This window comes from Ambystoma mexicanum, chromosome 6p, assembly GCF_040938575.1.
Source record: "Ambystoma mexicanum isolate Mex_15411 chromosome 6p, UKY_AmexF1_1, whole genome shotgun sequence".
Classification (NCBI taxonomy): domain Eukaryota; kingdom Metazoa; phylum Chordata; class Amphibia; order Caudata; family Ambystomatidae; genus Ambystoma; species Ambystoma mexicanum.
Window position 1 is genome coordinate 153,511,675 of NC_090935.1, and position 19,993 is coordinate 153,531,667.

The window sequence follows — 19,993 nt, forward strand, 5'->3', positions numbered from 1 at the left end:
AACCGTGGCTTTCCCCTCACCTCCTGTCCATGCGTCTCCTCTGTCGCCTTGAACGTTGGCTCAAATCCCACTCTCTGGCTAATCAATCATCTTACTTTTCATATCACTCTCTATGACCCTTGCCTCAATTCAGCTAAACACTCCTACTTCGCTAACCTTCTCCACTCACAAGCCTCACACCCCCACCGAATTTTCTTCTCTTCCAAAATCTTCTTCCTATGCCAAAACATCCTCCTCACCCCCTCCTCCTCCTGCCTACTTGTCTAACTTCTCTATCACTCCATCCTGTCTCCCTACTTCTGTCTAAAACTCACCCTACTGCTGCCCCCTCTGATCCCCTTCCCACCCCCCTTATTCCTAAGATTTACCCTCTCCTCATTCCCTACCCATCCTTCATTTGTCTCTCCTCCTCCACCTTTCATTCAGCCTTCAAACATGCTACTATCATTCCTATCCTGAAGAAACCTTCTGCTAACCCTCTACTTGCTTGCAACATTCGTCCAATCTCGCTTCTCCCCTTCCTCTCTAAGCTCCTTGAATGCCTTGTCTACTCAACTTTTGTATCCGCTCACTCTCCTTCCCCCCTCTCAATCTGGATTCCGCCCTAAACCTTCCACTGAGACTGCTCTTACTTATGTGCTCAATTCCCTCCTTACAGCTCGCTACACTAAGCAATCCTCGGTCCTTAAACTCCTTGACCTTTCTGCTGCCTTTGATAGCTTAGATCAACCCTTACTCCTCAATACTCTTTCTTCCTTTGGCTTCAAAGGCTCTCTCCTCACCTGGCTCTCCTCTTCTCTCTCTCCAATCGTTCCTTTGCCGTCTCCTGGGGCAGCCTCACCTCCTCCAACTTCCCCCTGGACTATGGTGTCCCCCAAGGCTCTGTTCTCGGCCCTTTTCTTTTCTCATTTTATACCTCCCTCCTTGCTCCTGTTATCTCTTTTTTCAGATTCTCTCATCATTTCTATGCAGATGATACCCAACTCTTTCTCTCCTCTTCTTTCACTCCTGACCTCTATCATACTTTATCTTCCTGCCTTACAGCTATCAAAAACAGGATGTCTTCCCATTTTCGCTCCCTCAACACTGACAAGACTGAAGTCTTTTTCTTTTCTTCTAACACACTTTCCCCCACCACCCTACTTCCATCCACTTTCCCACTTCCAATCTCCCCATCTCTACCCATGCTCGCAATCTTGGCTCCACTTTGACTCCTCCCTCTCCTTTTCCCACCATATTTCTCTCGCCTCTCGTGCCGGTGACCACCAGCATTTCAACATTTGCAAGATCCGCTCCTCTCACCTTCCATGCTTCTAAACCCAATCGCCTCCCTCATCTTCTCCTGTCATTTCTACTGCTCTTCTCTCCTTTTTGGACTCCCTGCCTCTTACCTGGTCCCCCTCAAATCTATCTAACACTGCTCTATCTGTACTCTTTGTCTCCTTGGTCTTCGTGACTATTTCCTCCTCGCTCTCTCACCTTGCATGGCTTCCCTTTCTCTCCCAACTTAAATTTCAATTCCTTTGTCTGGTTTTTAAACCTCTCCATGACCTTGCTCCCACCTATCTCTCGTCCCTCCTCTCATTTTACACTCCCTCCCATTCTCTCCGCTCTGCCAACCTCTTCTTACTCACCGTCTCCCCATCCCCATGCACCTCTTCACGATTCCGTTCCTTTCAGCTCTTGGCCCCCCTACATTGGAACTCCTTACCTCTCTCTATCCGCTCCATCCCCGCCTACACTTCTTTCTGCACCTCCTTGAAATCTTGTTCTCTATCCCCCCCTTGACCTCCTTCCTTCCCTCAGTCCTCTCCTACTCCCCACTTTCCTTCCTTCCCATCCCCTTCCTCACCCTCCCCCTTGAAAATGTAATCGGATAATTGAAATTTGTTACTTCATCTCTTCCCTTAACAACCTCCCCTCTCGCTTCCTCCCCACCCTTCCCCTCACCTTCTGACATCCAGGTAAACTGTTCTATATATTGTTTCATTGGTTTTGTTCATGATTGTATATATACTTCTTTCATTATTCTTGTATCTTGTTATATTGTAAAGTGCTTTGGATAAAAGCACTATATAAATCCAATAAACAAACATGAACATAAACACTAACTTTGTTGATTTTTTACTAATAGATGAGGATGGGTTCTATTAGAGATGTGATAATTTATGTAATTCACTGTAGAGAAATGAATTCAATTTGTTTTGGCTAGTTTAAATTTAGTATGAGCACAATGTATCCCAAGAACAAATTAATTTAAGAAATTAAATCCAAAACTGCCAAAAAGGCAGAATAGAGAATGATTTCTCACCCAAAAAAAGGTAACTGAGAAAATTCCCTCAATGAACACTTTAATTCCTGGAACTTTCCACCACAATACCTTACTTTGAGAGGTGATGTAAGACGATAAAGACGCCAGGTGGACCTTTATAGAGTTGAATACTAACCCAGAGTCTAATAAGTGGAGCATATAGTTAAGAATGTGAGATGGAGTACATTGTATGGGGTTTATTTTGTTTGGACTGGCACCAAATTACAAATCTCCTTCACTTGTCGAAATAACAGTGTCTGGTGTTTAGTTTACGTGCCTCCTTGAGGATTTCCATACATCTGTGGTAGATTTAGATGCCCAAACTATGACATCAGGAGCCATGCTGCCAGGTTAATTGAGTGAGGTTGAGGGTGAACTGTTACTCCCCCGTGGTGGGTCAGTAGATTGGTCTGGTACAGGATTTTGAAGGGAATCACACATCGCCAGTTTGCGCAGATGTGGATACCATGGTTGTCTTCCCCACATGGGAGCAACTAGGATGAGCGTCATCTGTTCTGTGAATCCTGTTCACCACCCTGCTCATTAGAGGAGTTGGGGGCTTGAGGGACAAGTGCAAGTACATTTCCCAGACCAGCTCATCCATAGGGCGTTCCCCTTGGAGTCCGGTTGGGGAAACCTCGACACAAAGTCTGGGCATTGCTTGTTTTCTCTTGCAGTGAACAAGTCTAGTGTGGGGTAACCCCACTGTGAAAAGATGTGGTGTATGACATTTGAGTCTAGTTGCCACTCGTGTTCTTCTGGTAGGGGATCTCTGCTCTGGAACATGTTGGGAACTCAGCTGTGGGGGATGTTCCCATCTTCCCATTTCCATACTTTCGGTGCTAGCTTGGACAGATTTCGAGAGTGTGTGCCCCTCTGCTTGTTGACGTAGAACATTGCAGTGGTGCTGTCGGTTAGGATTTGTACTGACTAATTTGTCAGGTGAGTTTCGAATGCTTGAAGCAATTTGAATACTGCCAGAGGCTCCAGCAGGTCGGTGTAGTTCTGTGCTGTGATGCAAGTCCACAGACCATGTGCTGTGTGGTGAAGGGGATGCGCCCCCCACCGGGAGAGTGATGGGTCTATCGCAACAATCGCTTGCACCGCTGGATCACGGAAGACGTTTCCCTTAAACAGGTTTTCCTTTGTACACCAACAAAGGTTTTCTTCTAGTGTTGACTAAACAACCACTAGATCGTCAGACTGACCGCTTGCCTGAGACCATTGTTTCACCAACCACTCCTGCATGGGCGCATGCGCAAATGTGCATGTGGGACCAGGTAAATGCACAATGCCATCATGCCCAGCAAACGCATTGCTTTGCGTACGCTTATTTGGCGACCGGCTTGTTACTGAGGTATTTGCAGCAGCATGTTTTGAACTCTTTCCCTTGATGGAAAGTCTAACCCCAATACCATGTTTATGACAGCTCCTAGGAACTGTTTGGTTGTGCTTGGCTCAAAGCTGGATTTTTTCTCGTTTATTGAGAAGCCCAATTGGAAGAGAAGGTTTATGGTTCTTTGAGTGTTTTGCCTGCAAAGTTGGGGTGACTAGCCTGTAATCAGCCAATTCTGCAGGTAGGGGTACACTGGGATTGCCTCCCTTCAGAGGTGCGCTGCCACCATCGCCAGTACTTTGGTGAATACACTTGGAGCAGATGCTATTCCAAAGGGCAGCGATTTGAAGTGGTAGTGCTGGTTACCGATCTTGAAACGCAAGAGTTTTCTGTGCGCTGGCAACACTGAAATATGAAAATAGGCATCTTTCATTTCCAGTGTTGCCATAGAGTCCCCCCGCTTTAGCAGAGGGATTACTTCTTGTAGCGTTGTCACACAGAATTTTTGTGGCTTTACATAAGGGTTTGCAGGGCGTAGGTCTAATACTGGGCGCATAGTTATATTTTTTTTGGCACAAGGAAGTAAGTTGAATAAATACCCTTGTTTACCTGGTTTGCTGGGATGATTTCTATGGCGTCCTTGAGTAACAGTGCTGCAACCTCCTCGAGAAGGATGTGTTCTTCCTTCGTGGTTGTTTTGTCGCCAGGGATGGTTGGAATGTCGTTGATCGCTCCATGCAATAACCACCTGCTATGGTAGATAGCACTCACCCTTCTGTGGCGATTCCCTCCCATGCATGGGTTAAGTGTGTAATATGTCCTCGTACTGGAGAGGCATGCGAGGGGACCTGAAGCGGGTGGTCACTGTTTTGGAGGTGTAGCTCCACCTCTGGAGGTGGTGGACCTCCCGCGGCCAAGAGATCGACGCTGGCCCCCTGGAAACCTTGCGGGGCTTGTCCTTGGTAGTTTCCCACCTGAACCCCTTTGTGAGCTTTGACCACAAAATCAATGAAAATTGCTTCTGCCTCTTTGGCCTGGTGGCTTACCAGTTAGTTGACCTAGAGATTTTAAAGTATTGCACTCCTCCTTGGCGGATTTGAATGCATCCTCCACGGCCTTTCCAAACAAAACATTGGGTTCTACTGGCATGTTGAGGAGTGTTGCCTGTGTTTCATGTTTGAAACCAGACTGGCATAGCCATGCATGGCGTTTAATGATGGTACCTTCGGCAATGATCCTGCCTGCATTGTCTGTGGCATCCAAGTTGTTTAAGGTGCAACTGGATACTGCCTTGCCATCTGCTGCTTCTAGGACCAGTTGCGTTTTTGAGGGGTTCAGGAGCTGAACCTATTAGTTTTGCCATGTCGTCTCACTTGTGGTAGTTGGAGCTTGCCAGTAGTGTTGTGCTATTGGCAATCCTAGTCTGAAAGGCTGCTGAAGTGGCTACCTTTCTCCCCATAGCGTAGTTTTTTAATTTCCTTATCAGGGGGCGCTTCCGATGAGGCTAAAGCTGTTTCGGCCCCCTTTCGAGTTGTGGTTACCACAAGAGAATCCGGTTTTAGACGGCCACTGATGTAAATAGGGTCTGCGGGAGCAGGACGGAAGAGTTTTTCAATTCACGGGTTGACCGCCTGCGTATGGTTCGGGGTCTCCAGAGAAGGTCGTTTCCTTCTTTGGATGGACTGAAGGATTGGAATACATTGGGTGGCTCTTTTCCTGTCCCCCAATATATCTTCCACAAAATCCTTATCTAGTTGAGTTTCTTGGGTCTGAATTTCAAAGTGCTCAGCTGCCTTCATGAGCATATCGTTATACAGTGGTTGATTGTCAACTGGTGAATCTGCCACTGGTGCATCAAGGGTAACTGGAGAGGTTAACTGGAGAGGGTAAGCTGTATACATCCTCTTCATCATAGTATTGGTCTACTTCCTGTATTGTGTCATTGTCCTCAGTGTCTGTATTTAGATCATATAGATAAATATGGACTGGGTCTACCTGAGGTGAAATAGGAAGGGTGTCAGGACGGGGCCGCTAAGCTGGGGGCTGGGAGGACGAAGCGTCAGTAGTTGGTGGCGTGGTTTGGAAGTTTTGGATACCTTAGAGGTTCTTTTCAAATAAGTTAGCCATGAATGACATTCTTCTCATAACTGTGTCAATGTCCTCAGTGGTCCATGTTGATGAACTTGGAATGGATCCAGGGTATTGAGGTGTAATCTGTCCCTGCGGTGTAGACTGGCCCTTGTTTTTCAAGGCCTCGGTTAAGGTCTCTTCTTGAGAAACAGCGTCTTTCCCTGTGAGGGGTTCTAGATTTCTCCTTGTGAGAGTAACTCTTGGAGGAGTGTTTCTTTGAACTCTTAGCCATAAGAAGGCTCTCAGGCCCGTGCTTTTGCACCAAATGGCTATTTCCAAGCTTATGGTGCCTTAGGCTATTTTCGCTGCGGAGTGTCCAATTTTGGCGGCGGAGCAGACCCAAGCCTCACCTTCCAACGTTCGGCAGAGGGTGTGGACACTTTGTCTTTCGGGGCCTGCCGTGTGGCTATCGGGTCCTAGAGTGCCCAGAGGACAGTGACTCGGTGGACCTCTCCCTCGACGCTGTGTGGGGGCGTTTGGTCCACGTCGGCATTGAATCTTGGCCCTTGGCTATGTGTTTCATGCAGGGAGTAGCGTGAGTGCTACCGCCACCAGGTGTCGTCCCCGTAAGCGAGCTGCCGGCCTGTATTTTGGGGTCAGGGGATAGCACTAGGGAATCTAACGGGTCGCTTTCACCGTCCGAAAAGATTGCAACGATGCCATCGCTGGAGGCCCCCTCCACGTCCATGGCGGCCTTGGCCTGCATGGCGTGATGGGCCCAGCGTTTTGTCTTTCAGTCCCTGAATGTTTTTGGCTTGAAGAGCTTGCAGCACGATAGTGGCCCTCATCATGGTCCAGTGCAAGACAGATTGCACACTCTGTGCATGTCTACCCAGGGTAACTTCTTATAACAACTAGGGCAGAATTTAAATGGAGTGTTTTCCATAGTTAAAAAAAAATGGCAGCCAGGTGAGAAAAGAGTGTAAAGGGGAAAATGCATTCTCTAATGTCCAACCCTCACTCTCCCTACCGTTAGGGGCGAGGCCCGGTGCGGCCTTTCAAGGCTGAAGGGGTCTGTCGAATCAAGGACTTTGTTCAACGTTCGTCCTTTCCACCGACGCAGATGTTGTTGAAGTCGGTGTAGTGAAAGGATAGAAAGAGTAACTAACTCTGATTTAACAATAATAAATGGAATCAGCCGAAAGAAACTCTGCGATTAAGCGTCCATCACAATGGTGGAAAAAAGCAATCTGAGGGACCTCGACGCGTGATGGACCATGGATACAGTGGATGTCACACTAGGGATAGTATTACTGGCACGCCCTGTCGACGTCCCTTTTCAAGTTTCAAAAACAACTGTAATACTCGGCAGCGCTTCGACTAGATGTCGGCCTATGCATAGCATGTGATCCAAACAGATTCCACAAGCTTTAGAGATGAGATATATATATATATATATATATTAGAAAAGACTGTTTCCTCTGCAGTCCATGGAAAGCACTCCCCCAGTCAAACAGTATTACTCCAGGAAACCGGTGTTCAGTATCAAAAAAGGTATTCTTTATTATTTAAAAATGCGCAGCATACGGCTCATAAAAATCCACTAACATCGTGGTTCTCCAAAAACATATGGCCCTTGCATAGCATAGTTTACGCGTTTCGCGGTTTCCTCACCGCTTGATCACAACAGGTGATCCATGTTACCAAACCTTTAAAATAGCTCATGTGACATGGTTTTAGGCATAGAAAGAGGACTGATTTTTTGTTGTGGTGACCGATTGTCGGTCATCTTTGAATAGGCAGAAACCAAACATGGACATAAAAGAGGGACCGATTACTCACAATTGCATCTATTTACTCAATTGTCCGCCATCTATTTCTATGAAACCTCTGATGTGGTAACGATTTTCATTAGTTGCCCCTGACATGTACAATAATTGCTTAGTTCTTGTACAATTGGTTAATGGGGAAATGCATTGTGCAGGAATACATGAAAAGCAATATGTTTCCATTAATATTGCTTCGAGCTTATAGTTCTCTGTAATATTGTCTGTAACATTTTTGTGTCTTTGTAGCTAAAATGCCCTTAACTTAATTTGTAAAGTAAAGTGCATAGTTCAGTTCCGATACAGTGCATAATGCCTATAAAGTGCCGCATAATAATTCCTATGTACATACATTAAAGTGCATAATGCTGCAACTGTTCCTATGTCCATAAATTAAAGTGCCTCATGCTAATAGCCTTAACGCATAATCATATGTAGACATATCATTTACACAAACAATGTCGATTAATACTCTGATATAAATACTGATAAAAAGCCTGCAACAGTACATTTTAAAACAGATTTTAAAACAGAGGATCCACAGTTGGCAGTCCCAGTGGCCATGTCTGATTTCTTAGTTGATAGTACATAACAAAATAAGAATGAAAATTATGTCCACACATCTCATCATAGCCTATTTTCACCATGCACATGTAAAAATTCACCAAAAATAGTTAAAATGTCACCAAAAGTGTACTACTATAAAAATTGATGAACCCCCAACCGGGGTCCTAAAAACACAAACACCAAAATTAGCACCATATTCTGTAACCCTTACTGAGACTAAAGAAGTTCTGACCAAATCACACCCTTAAGGAAACTAGCCTAAGGAAATCAAAAGGGTTGTAAGTACAGGAAAAAGTCATTTTTCATCCGAATTGTCCATACATGATCAAAATATTGTTGAATACATTTCCAAACTAAATGGGAAAACATAAATCCTTATGCGTTGGAGAGGAAGAGAAATCAGAAAAAACACATACGAAAATACAGGATAGATGGATTGATTGAGGACACATTTGACACAATTACATAAAATATGTCAGCGTAAAAAGGAGTACATCTCTTCGTCTATGTTATGTCCTTTGGGGTACTTGCTCTCAAAGTCTAAGATGCAGCATGTCACTTTCTGACTGAGTTTCTTTTCTCTATCTCCGCCTCTGATATTTTGTTCGATTTTATGAATGCCAAAGAAATTAAAATCCTCCAGATTGCAATGATGACAGTAATAAAAATGTTTGGCCATTGGATAATTCGGATCTTGATGTAAAATGGCCGTCACATGTTGCTGAATTCTTATTTTCAGTTTACATTTGGTGCTGCCTATGTACCATTTTTGGCGTGTGCATGAGAGTACATACACCACGTATTCAGTCTCACGTGATTTTGTCTGTATTCTTAATTGAGTCACCCAAAATCAGGTGTGTGTAATCTGAACAATTCTTGGCATATTTACAAATGTTGCATCTTGTACATTTTCGGAAGCCTTGCTTCTGTTTCATCAGCCATGTTTCTTGTACAGACCTTGTTTCTTGTGTTAGAAAGCTCTGAACCAGTGAGTCTTTGAGAGAGCGGTTGCGTCTGAGACTAATTTCTGGATAAGTTTTCAAAATAGGTGCAAGGTCTTTGTCCGCTCGTAAAATCTTCCAATGTCTTTGTAATATACGTTTGATTTTGGATATTTCATTGTTGTAGGTCAGGATTAATCTTGTTGCATCATTGTCTTTCGTGGACTCATTTGCCAAGCTGGTTCCTAACAGCAGGTCAGATCTTTCTCTCCCTCGCTTTTATGTAAGCTTTTGCAATGACCTTCTTTGGACAACATTGATTCAGGAAACCCTTTGCTGCAATTTTGCTGTCAGAGTCATAGGCCTTCAAAGTAGAGCAATTCCTCCTGAACCTTATGAACTCACCATACGGAATGCTCCATATCAAGTTTTTAGAATGGCCGCTAGTTGCAAGCAGAGGTGTATTCGTACCAGTCGGTTTTCTATGTAATTCCGTGGTCAATGTCTCGTCCACAATTCGGAGATTCACATCCAAAAAGGTTAGGAAGGTTTTACTATGTGTCTCTGTGAACCTCAGATTGTGGTCATTGTCATTTAGGAGTTTGACAAAGGTTGTCCATGCTTTTTCTGACCCTTTCCATATTATAAAAAGGTAGTCAATGTACCTGAGCCATAGCACAATGTTATCGGTAGTTGTATGATTTTCTTCTGTCCACATATCCGAAGCCTCCCATGCTCAGATTTGCGTAAGATGGGGCAAACGTTGTGCCCATCGCTGTGCCTTGCACTTGTCTAAAATACTCATTATTAAAGATGAACATTATTCGTCAGGCACAAATCGATCATCTCAATAATCATCTTGGTGCGTTCTAAAAAATTTAGAGATCATGTGTTCAGAAAGCTTTTGCATGCCTTTTTCCCCATATTCATGCCCTATGGATGTGGAACAACATCCATAGTGGCCATGATGTAATTGGTTTGCCAAGGCATATTTTCAATGTGTGTAAAAAAATCCGTTGTATATTTGATATAAGATGGGAGAGAGGACACAAAGGGAAAAAGTGTTTCGTCTATGTATTTTGACATATTTTCAAGGGCGGAGCCCATTGAGGAGACTATTGATCTGCCTGAAGGTTTCTTGATATCCTTGTGGATTTTTGGAAGAAAGTATATTGTCGGAATCACCGAGTTTGTCGTCTTCAGGAACTTACAGTTATCCTCAGTGAGAATCCCTCTTTCTTCCCATATTGCGAGGAAGTCCCTTACTTTATTTTCTAGTGTTTTTGTTGGATTACCCCCAATTTTTTCATAGCATTTTTTATCATGCAATTGTTTGTAAGCACTCTTGATGTATTCTTCTCTGTTCATCAGAACGATATTTCGACCTTTAATCGAGGGGTTAATTATACAATTGCTGAGGGTCTGTAGTTCTTTTGCTGCCATTCTTTCCATCACTGTCAGGTTGTCTTTGTATCTTACTTTCTTTTTCTTGCGATACTGCTTGAGATCTTCGATGACCAATGTCTGGAAGGCTTCGATGTTGTTCCCTAGATTACTTACAAGGTTGAATTTGGACTTTGATTTAAGTTTTCTTTTCACTGTCCAATCAGTTCTGAAGTCATAGTCTTCAAGGTCCACCGCGTTGGTCACATTTGTGACATCAATGTGCCTCTCTCCCTTATTCAGCTAGGTCTGTTAGAGCTTCTAGATCCCTGATAGTTATTTCTTTTTTTCCGCCTTCTTTCAGTGTATGCCTATTAGCACATTCTGTAGTGGCAAAAAACATTTTTAAACGTAACTTGCGCACAAAGTAGTCAAAGTCGATACGGGTTTCAACATAATTAAAATGGGCAGTTGGGCAAAAGTTCAATCCAAGGCTCAAAACCTTTTCTTGATGCTGGGTAAGGGTATGGTTGGACAGATTGATGATTCTCAAACCTTCATCCTTGGGCATTTCATCTATTTCCCAGAGTGCGGCAATCTGTCCGGGATATTGCCGGCCGTATTGGTTGCTCCTCTGCCCCCTCCTCGTTTTGCCCGACCTCCTCTGCTTTGTCCCCGACCTGGTTTTCCTCCTCTCGTTTTTTTTTTGCCATCTTGGCGTAGAAGTCTCATTTCGTCTAAAAAATGTAGATGTATAGTTGGTTCATCGTTCTCACTCATTGTAGCATCTGACTCTGATGCTGATGACTCCAGGATACTTCCTTTCCCACTTACTTCTTCAACTGTTGATGTTTTTTCATAGAGTTCTGTCTCAATTGGTCAAACCTCCGGGCAAAGGTGTAAACTCTTCCCCTCTCATAATCTTCCTTATCACGCAAAAATGTGCGCTGTTTACGTTGTTTAATTTCTTCCTCATATCCCAACACATTTTTTTCAATATTTTTCTTCAATTTCTTCCCCTCTTCACTTTCGGGTAGCTCAGTCAGAGTCTTCTCAACTTCTTCATTTTTTTTCAATATTTTCTTGCGGTCGGTTCCTGCATATTTAATTAGGAGTCAGAGAAAGGTGTTGGAGCAAAGGTTGGTGGCTTCACTCCATTCATTAAGCATATCCGGGTTTTGCTCTTCAAAGGAGGGGATAGTTCGTATTCTTACACCCCTCGGGATCCTCCCTACTTCAATGTAATTCTTCAGGGAGTGCTCCTCCCACCATTTGCTCACTTTTTTTTTCTGAAACTTTTCCAACTCTTAAGAGTCCAATTTCTCCATCAGCCTCTATTGTTTTGGCAGTGCTTATATATATATATTTAACACTTAGGTATGTTTCTGTACTCAGCTAATGCAATTTATCAATGTTACATTTCCCTCTGCTGTTCAAATAGCAAAGTGCACCCACTTCAACAACAGCTATCATTACAACAAACAGAATGAGCACGGCTCTACACGGACACCTTCACTTTCAACTATCGCAAACATTCTGAATAATTTCAAATTACTTCTTTCCACTCCAACTGCTCTTCACACAGGGCAGAGCGATTCAAGCGTCAATGAACAGTTAATTACCAGCTCAACGTTTCAGTCTCTAAAGAGCGAAACGCTGAAGGACGAATGCCTCCTCACGAGCTAAAACTGAAAGTAGGTGCAGTAATTATGCTACTACGCAATCTTTTGCCATCACGGGGACTCTGCAATGTAACAACGTTGACAATTATGCATCTCCAAAGACACATCATAAATGCCTGTTTGATGAGATACCGTACTTTACCGCACATACCTCTCATTCCATCGGATATATTTAGCCTTTTCAATGACCATTAATAAGTCACAGGGACCTAGGCCCCCTTCCTGTAAGCAATCAGTGGTAATTTCGATATTTAAGAAAGGGGGACAGAAGGGGCCGTATGAATTACCGACTGATATTGACTTCGAAGATATGCTAGAACGGCATATGTTATGCCGGGAATAGTTTGACATGAATTGACAAAACATCAAAATTATGTTAGTGCTTGGCTACAAACAGTATAAATCACCACTGACAAACTGGTCAAATTTGCCAGTACTCACCTTCAGTTTTTCTGAAACCAACAGAATATTTTCATTGAGGGAGATCTAAAAAATCAATAACATGATCAAGGTGAAGATCAAACCAGACTACTGGCATTCCTGGAGATAACGTTCACATAAAGGAAACTTGAACAGAACAAAACATTTAGTATTTGGAACAGTCATGTGTTGGCCACATCTGAACCTTTGAATTACCTTGGTCTATAGCTCTGAAAAACGAACACGTTATGTTGATTTATACCTCGACTTTCATTCAGTGGAAATATTGTCTCTTCAAAAACACGTCAGTTCAATTGTGCTGTCTAACAGGTCCTTGAAGGAATGGTTGCTGTTTTCTTATTTCAGTAAGATCAGGGCATACATAAGGTCAGTCATTGGTTACTACAGAATCTTTGAGACCATATAAACCTCAAATAGGACACTCAGACTGGGTTTGAAGAAGCCTTCATTGATGGGTATGCTTGTAATCCAATCCTGAATATTTCGCTCATTTCAAGATTTTTCAACTGTGAAAGATAACCGGAAGACACCAAGCCGCACAGCGTAAATGATTATAGGGATTAAAATAAATTCTAGCCCCCAATTGATCATTTTCAATGACTTCAGTGGACTAACATCAATTAAAATTAAGTTAACATACCAAAATGAATAGTTAATGTTGGCAAGGTTGGTTAATTTCAGTAACAGTACTAATACATTGATTATTGGGAACTAATTAGAAAGTGGTATTTTAATATTTAAATTGTAACAAGTTACTGCTAATTCGCTGAATGAAATCAAAGCTGTGAGTAGGTCCCAAGAAGAGAACTAATTGAGGATTGAATGTACTGCTGTTTTATTCTTATATGTAAGTGTTGCGTTTCCACTCAGTAGCAAATCCATATTTGTTTTATGGGCATAATGTTTTCATTATTTGTGTTGGAAACTGGGTTGATGAATACATTTATTGCCTTGAAGCTTGCAGTTATTCTTACAAAGTAGTAGCAGTTAACAGATTATTGTAGGATTTTAAAATGATTTTTTTTATTAAAGAAAAGAATTGAAGGAAATGTAAAATCACTCAATAGCATTTTATAATTAGAAGTGCTCTTTAAGGACCAGGTTTAGCAACAAGGAACGTCAGTGAGATGGGCTTTCTAGTCGAAATACCTTTTATTGAGCAGAGTCATGCCCTGGTGGGTAAAGCACAGCACTACCAAAACCTTACTTCAAATAATTAAGCAGCAGCAAAGTTTGCATTTTACAGTTTATTAGTACCTCTTTAAGCAGAATCAAAATAATTAGCAAGTTAAAGTTTCATCAAGACTGCTTATTATTTTACACTCGTCCATCTTTAACAATGTACATCATACACTTTGTACTATAAAATAAAGCCCCCAAAACAGTTGTCTAGCACAAGATGTAATTGAATATATAAAGTGATCTATTACAGTGTGAATAAAAATAAATTGCAATGAATTTCAATGTCCTTGTTTTTCAGGAAAGTGCTTGAAAGAAACATCCACCTGCTTCATACGAGTGTTTAACTTGGGAGATCAACACGTTAACAAGTAATCTATCTGTTCCAGCCAATCACTCAGCTGGTGTTGGAGCAGCAAGTGGCACGGAAACACTCAGGCAAAGTTGTTTTCTGTTGGCATAGAATAAAGGTACAAATTGTATCACGCTCCACAGACCCCACTCAAGCAAGCGCCGGAACATGCTGGTCTGGCTGGTTGTTCACTGTGAAAGAAAGGTTAAAGAAACCAAATGGGCCAATATTTTCTAAGCAAAGGGACAGTTTTCGTCTGACTGTTTTACGAAGGTGCAGTTGAATCAAATTCCAACAATTTTGCATTGATACTTCTTTCACTGTGAGGCGGCCGGCCATAACAAGTGTATATCAGAAGAAAGCCATCTGAAGGAACTTCATCCCAAATGCAGAAGCTATTGCTCTCTTTCAGCAGGATACACAGCAACAATGAGAATGTTGTCAGCATACGTACATCTCTGGAAAACTATCATGCAATCTAATTTGGATAATGTTGGAAAAGGACACTTCAAGTTTTTTTCATTGGGAACAGCATCATTTAAGTCACAGATGAACATTGTATCCATTCAGGTCTCCGCAAAGTATGAATGAAAATATGGAATAGTTTCTCCAACACAGTCCTCCCAGTGAGAAACAGACTCTCGCAAAGCAGAACATTAAATTATCAATTTCCAAAGGCTCAATCACCCGCAAGAGATATAGGCTGGCTACTGGGCACAGTTGCATCCAGTATCTCAGCTTCCACCAGCACGGGCCATTAGTTCTTCCAAAGCTTTCTCTTGGTCATTGCAATGCAGTACTAAGACCTCTTTTATGTCTTTCTGTTCAAACCCCATTTCTTTAAATTTACTCAGCAGCTGAAGAAACTCCATTGTCTAGAGAGAAAAAGAAATAAGACGTTTACAAACCAAACATCTATTCGTAAACCAGGTTAGTGTAACGTGTTGGTAGAACAATTAACAAAACAAGGTCTCATAAGGCGAATACCCCTTTTGATGCCCATCAGGCAGCACAGAATAGTGGATATTAAAGTATGCCCATGGTGCTAGAACATAAAACATCAATAATAACATTTACAACACGTATACTACGAAATAGGAATGATAGTTTACTTTAGGCTTGCACAAACAAGGTCATATGAGGTGTTTTGTTGCTGCCACAAACGGTACCAGTGGTTGATCTAGTGGAGGGTCTTAAATATGGATATTTATTGATTTCTCAGGATATTCAAAATATTAGTAATTGCTCCGAGGGATGTTGTCTGGCTGGTCAAGATATATAAATGCCTGTTGCAATCTAGTAACATGACACCCATCTTTGAAGAGATGGAAAGAATGTTTGTGTTGCATGATAAACTAACCTTGGATGAAGTTTAGAAGGTCAAGATTATCGTGGCGGTCATTAATATGCCCAATTCCAGTTGTTGAATATACTCTAATAGAGGAGGACACTGTATTGGATGTCCCTTGTCCATCCCACACTAATTCATTGGCTAAATATTTAATAATGTTGGTTGCTCAGTTTGGCTTACGTGCCTCTGATGATGGACTACCAAGGTGCCACGGCTAAGCCAACTTTGAGTGCTTGACAAAACCAGCCATATTGAATACACAATGTTGGGCCTGCCTATCCAGAGATTAGGTGAGAATTTGCCACTATAACGCTGGAGAACGACGCCAATCTACTTGCTTTAAGCTTGGTTCTCTTAAGTCAAATAGCATGCAGTAAAACCATGAAATATACAATGTCATGAAATGGGAAACGAATAATCTGGTTCAGCGTGGGCCTTGAAGCAACCTTACCACATTTATAATGCTGCCATGCCTCTACTGCGTTCCATTCTTGTAAAACCCGGGCTGCCAGTAGAATATATACTATGACTTTATAAATATAGTGCTCTCTTTTGTAGCTAAACCTTATTGTACCATTAAGCGGGAAGCTCATGGTATGATGCTGAATGCTAAGGTCATGCATCCAACGCCACTTTATTGGTGCCCATTAAAGACACCAGAGATTGCCAATCCTTTTGATTCAGAGGATGTGTAATGATCACAAAGCTCTTATCAAAAGGAAGGAGGCCTATGGGGAAATTGGCCTGATCGATTGAAGATTGCGGTTCTTCTCGTGAGCCCCAACAGATGGAATAAACTATACCCCCGGCTCAGCTCCCCCATGTTGGGCTTTGAAATGCTGAATCATGCATACCACATAGGGGAGCCTTTAGAGAAGCAGCTGTGGGAGGCTGAGTGACGAGCAATCCCAGCAATGGCATGCAGATCTTGTTTTCCCTTCACCTCTTGGTACTACTACACCAAACCGAATTAGCCACTGCGGCCAGCCCGGCACCTGCTGCCGTTCCTGCAGGTCCCGAAGATAGACCACCCCCTGCAACACCTGCATTATTTTAGAATGTGTGGGGGACACCCCCGCAAACCCCGCTCCCACAAATTAACCCCCACCCCCAAAAATATGGCCTATGGCGAGGCAGACGGCCATATATACGGCAATATTTTTGGTGAGGATATTTTGTAGGGCTACCTAATTTTCCCCATCACTATAGGTGGTCCCTACCTACGTTACTAAGGTGCCCGTTTGTCAGTCGTGAATGTCCAAAGAAATAAGTCTGCTGTCCAAAACTACCCAAGCTGACCCTACCACTATGAAAAATTACTTGTGTCAGGAGAATGACTCCCTTCTCCGGAGGATACTTCTAGTCCCAGTCTAGGTTTCCCCTTCAATATGCAATCCGTAAATAGTCTCTTGTGACTTCCCCTTTATCAATCAAGTTATTCAATTGGGCTATTGAGTTTTTTCTCTTCAACATTCCCTTTTGGGAATCTCTTATAGACGATGTTCTTGGTGGTAAATCTCAATGTATCCTCTGAAGGATTATTGCTCTGGTGGGCTTTCCTTCCTGGATGATTACAGTTTAATTTGTTTTGGTCTACTTAACTTTGTTTGTGGTTCAATTGCGTAGCTCCTCTAAACTCTGGCTTGTATCTTTCCCTCACTGTGGTATTGTATTGGTCTTGTACAGCATATCAGGTTACTTTCCCCAGGGTATATCCACTGCTCTTCTCTCTCATTATTAAGCCTTTCAATGCTTCTTTCATTTAAACACAATATTTGCAGTTCATTTGCTTGCATTCATTCATTTTGTCATATGTATAGCGCCTTTCACCATAATTATGGTCTCAGCGCGTTTGTTGAGCGACCTCGGAGGGCCGGAGTCCAAAAATGTGGGATCATTTTGGAGGTGCCATTATGCATGTATGCATTTCAGCCATTAAAATTATGCGAGGGTGGCCAAGACCCTGCTAGCCACCTATGTCTAAACGTAGTGTGTATGGGCAGCAGAGGTATACTATGAAATAAAGGTGGAGAGAATTGGGTTCATGGATATGGAGTTATGTGGGAAGCTACAGTTCGAAATGTCATTAAAAGTAGCTTCATACTTATGGCAGAGGTGTTGTGCAAGATGTTGTATGTGAATGCAGGGTGTGTGGACTGAGCCAGTGTCTTACACTAAGTTGCGAAGGTGCAGTGTTCGAGAGGAGAAATGAGTTAGCTCTACAAACAAGGTCTACTTCCTGGGCTCTATCTGCGTACAAGGAGCAGTGCTAGGTTTCACAGGCAATCCAAGTGCTAAATGAATGCATAATACTCCCCCTCTGAGAGGTTCTTGGAGTGAAAAATTGCCATCCCCTCTTGAACCGAGTGCCATCCCTACCTCGGGTAGAAACTGCTTGTCATCTGGGCACGAGATGGGTTTAGCATGCTGGGTTCAATGTATTCCGATGGTAATTTTGTGCCTGCTAGCTTTGTTTATTTATTTTGTATAGTGCACCAAACCAAAAAGCTAACTGGGCGCAAGCAGTACACAGACGTTAAGCTTAGGTTACAGGATATACAGTATGTGGCAGTTTCAATTTACATAGATTATGAAGATTACAAGAGGTACTTAAAGCACCCGTGGTATAGTTTGCCAAGTTTCAATTACATGATTTACATGTTGCAGTAGTTGCATGGTAGTCAGTGCAAGAGAGAACGGATGATAGAGTAATATATGGAATAAAACATCAATGAGGTAGATTAGATGGGATATTGTGACAATAGTTGACAGCGCACAATAGTCTTGGATTAGGTTCCAGGATGCCTATCCTTAGTTCTCAGCCATTTCTGAATGTAACGTCCGAAACTCATGTAGGTTTGGTCAGTGCGGAGTGAGGGAGAGAGTTCCATGTTTGAGCTGCCATAACTGGGAAGCTTCTGCCACCAGACTTAGTTAGGTTGAATCGTGGTACATTGAGACAGAATGAGTTAGCAGTCGAGAGGGGCGATTAGAGGTTTTCCGGATTATGCAGTTGGGGAGGTACAGTGGGGTAGGCGAGACGCATGAACCTTGTGGGACGTCACATGTTATAGGGATTGGGTCTGCTGAGTCTGAAGGGGAGAAGACTTGAATAGTTGTATTGTTTAGGAACGATCGTACCCAAGCTATTGCGTCCTTAGAGAAGTGAGCAGCTGAGGCAAGGTGGTTGCATAAAACATAATGATCCACCAAGTCGAAAGCAGCTGGCAGGTCAAGGTGGAGTAGAATTGCAGTTTTCCCTTTGTCCCCAAGCTTCTCAATTTGAGTCTTTAGGTCAATCAGGGTGGTTTCAGTGCCATGTTGTGGCCTGAAGCCTGATTGTCGGACGCCTAGAAGGGGATTCGTTTCCAAGTAATGCTGTATTTGGAGATACGCTACTCTGTCGAGTATCTTTAGAAGGAAAGGTACTGTCGTAACAGGCCTGTAGTTGGTTGGAATGGAGGGGTCTAATGTTTGCTTTTTGAGTAGAGGTAAGACCCAGGACTGTTTCAAGTTGCTTGGGAGCGTGTTGGTTGAAAAGGACACATTAATAAGTTTAGTAATAAAAGGAGCCAGGTCTCTGGCTGTGTCTTTGATTAATTGTGCTGGGCACTTGTCGCCTTGATATCTTGATTGTTTCAGCGAGAAGATAATTTTCTCTACCTCACAGGTAGAAACTTTGGTGAATTTGAATTGATTTAATTTGTGTATTCAGTCTTCCAGGATGAGGTTTTGATTGTCCTGCTTGGGTAGTGAGGATTTCCTTTTGGCTATCTTGTCTTGGAGGAGTACTATTTTGTTGGCTAGCGCGTTCTGAATATTTGTGCACCAGTTTTTGTTTTTAGTTATATTGTCCACTGGTGGGATTGGGGCCTCTATTTCTCGTAGGATGGTAAACGGCTCCTTTGTGTTCGATCTGTCTTTGGAGATCTTGTCATTGTATAGGTCTTTCTTTGTGCGTATTATTTCTTTTTTTATAGTTGACGGCAAATTTTGTTAAGGTGGTTTTATTTTCAGCTGTGGGAGAGTGGCACCATATTACTTCCAATTTTCTCTTTTACAGTCGGAGGGTTTTTAGGTGTGGGGTAAACCAGGCATTCAAGTGTGCCCGTGGTTTGCTTTTTTGTAATTTGAGGGGTGCAATGAGGTCTAGGGCTTTGGACATGGTGTTAGACTTCGACTAGATTGTCAGGGTCAGATATGGACGAGTGTGAGTTTAGGGAAGGGAGGATGAGTGGAAGTAGTCTATCAGATGTCATATTTTTTTTTGTTCCTTGTGAACTGGGGGACGGCTATAGCTGGATTGGGTTGGGGGCGTTTAATTATAGCCATCGTGAAGGTAATCAGATGGTGGTCAGTCCATGGTAGAATTGAGGTCCTGACTTTAGCGTGGGTAGCCTGGGTCACTTTTTGGGCGAGTTCCTGTTTTGAAAGCATGTTAGTGATAGTCTTGGCATCTTTGTCTATTGGATCGTTGAAGCCAAGGCTGAAATCCCCCAGTAGGAGTACCTCTGAGGTTTCTTTAGTATTATTGGAGAGAATACTTGAGATGTC

At 42.7% G+C, this 19,993-nt stretch overlaps 1 protein-coding gene across 4 annotated transcripts in view; it reads right to left on the reverse strand.

Moving 5' to 3' along the window:
- Positions 1-13,789: 13,789 nt before the first annotated feature.
- UBAP1 (ubiquitin associated protein 1) overlaps positions 13,790-19,993 on the reverse strand; it is a 391,833-nt gene continuing 385,629 nt past the window's right edge. For all 4 annotated transcript variants that reach the window (XM_069626846.1, XM_069626847.1, XM_069626845.1 and 1 more), the window contains exon 8: positions 13,790-14,963. In XM_069626846.1, coding sequence (XP_069482947.1) covers positions 14,823-14,963 — 141 coding nt within the window. In that variant the 3' untranslated portion in view covers positions 13,790-14,822. The remainder of the gene's footprint in view (positions 14,964-19,993) is intronic.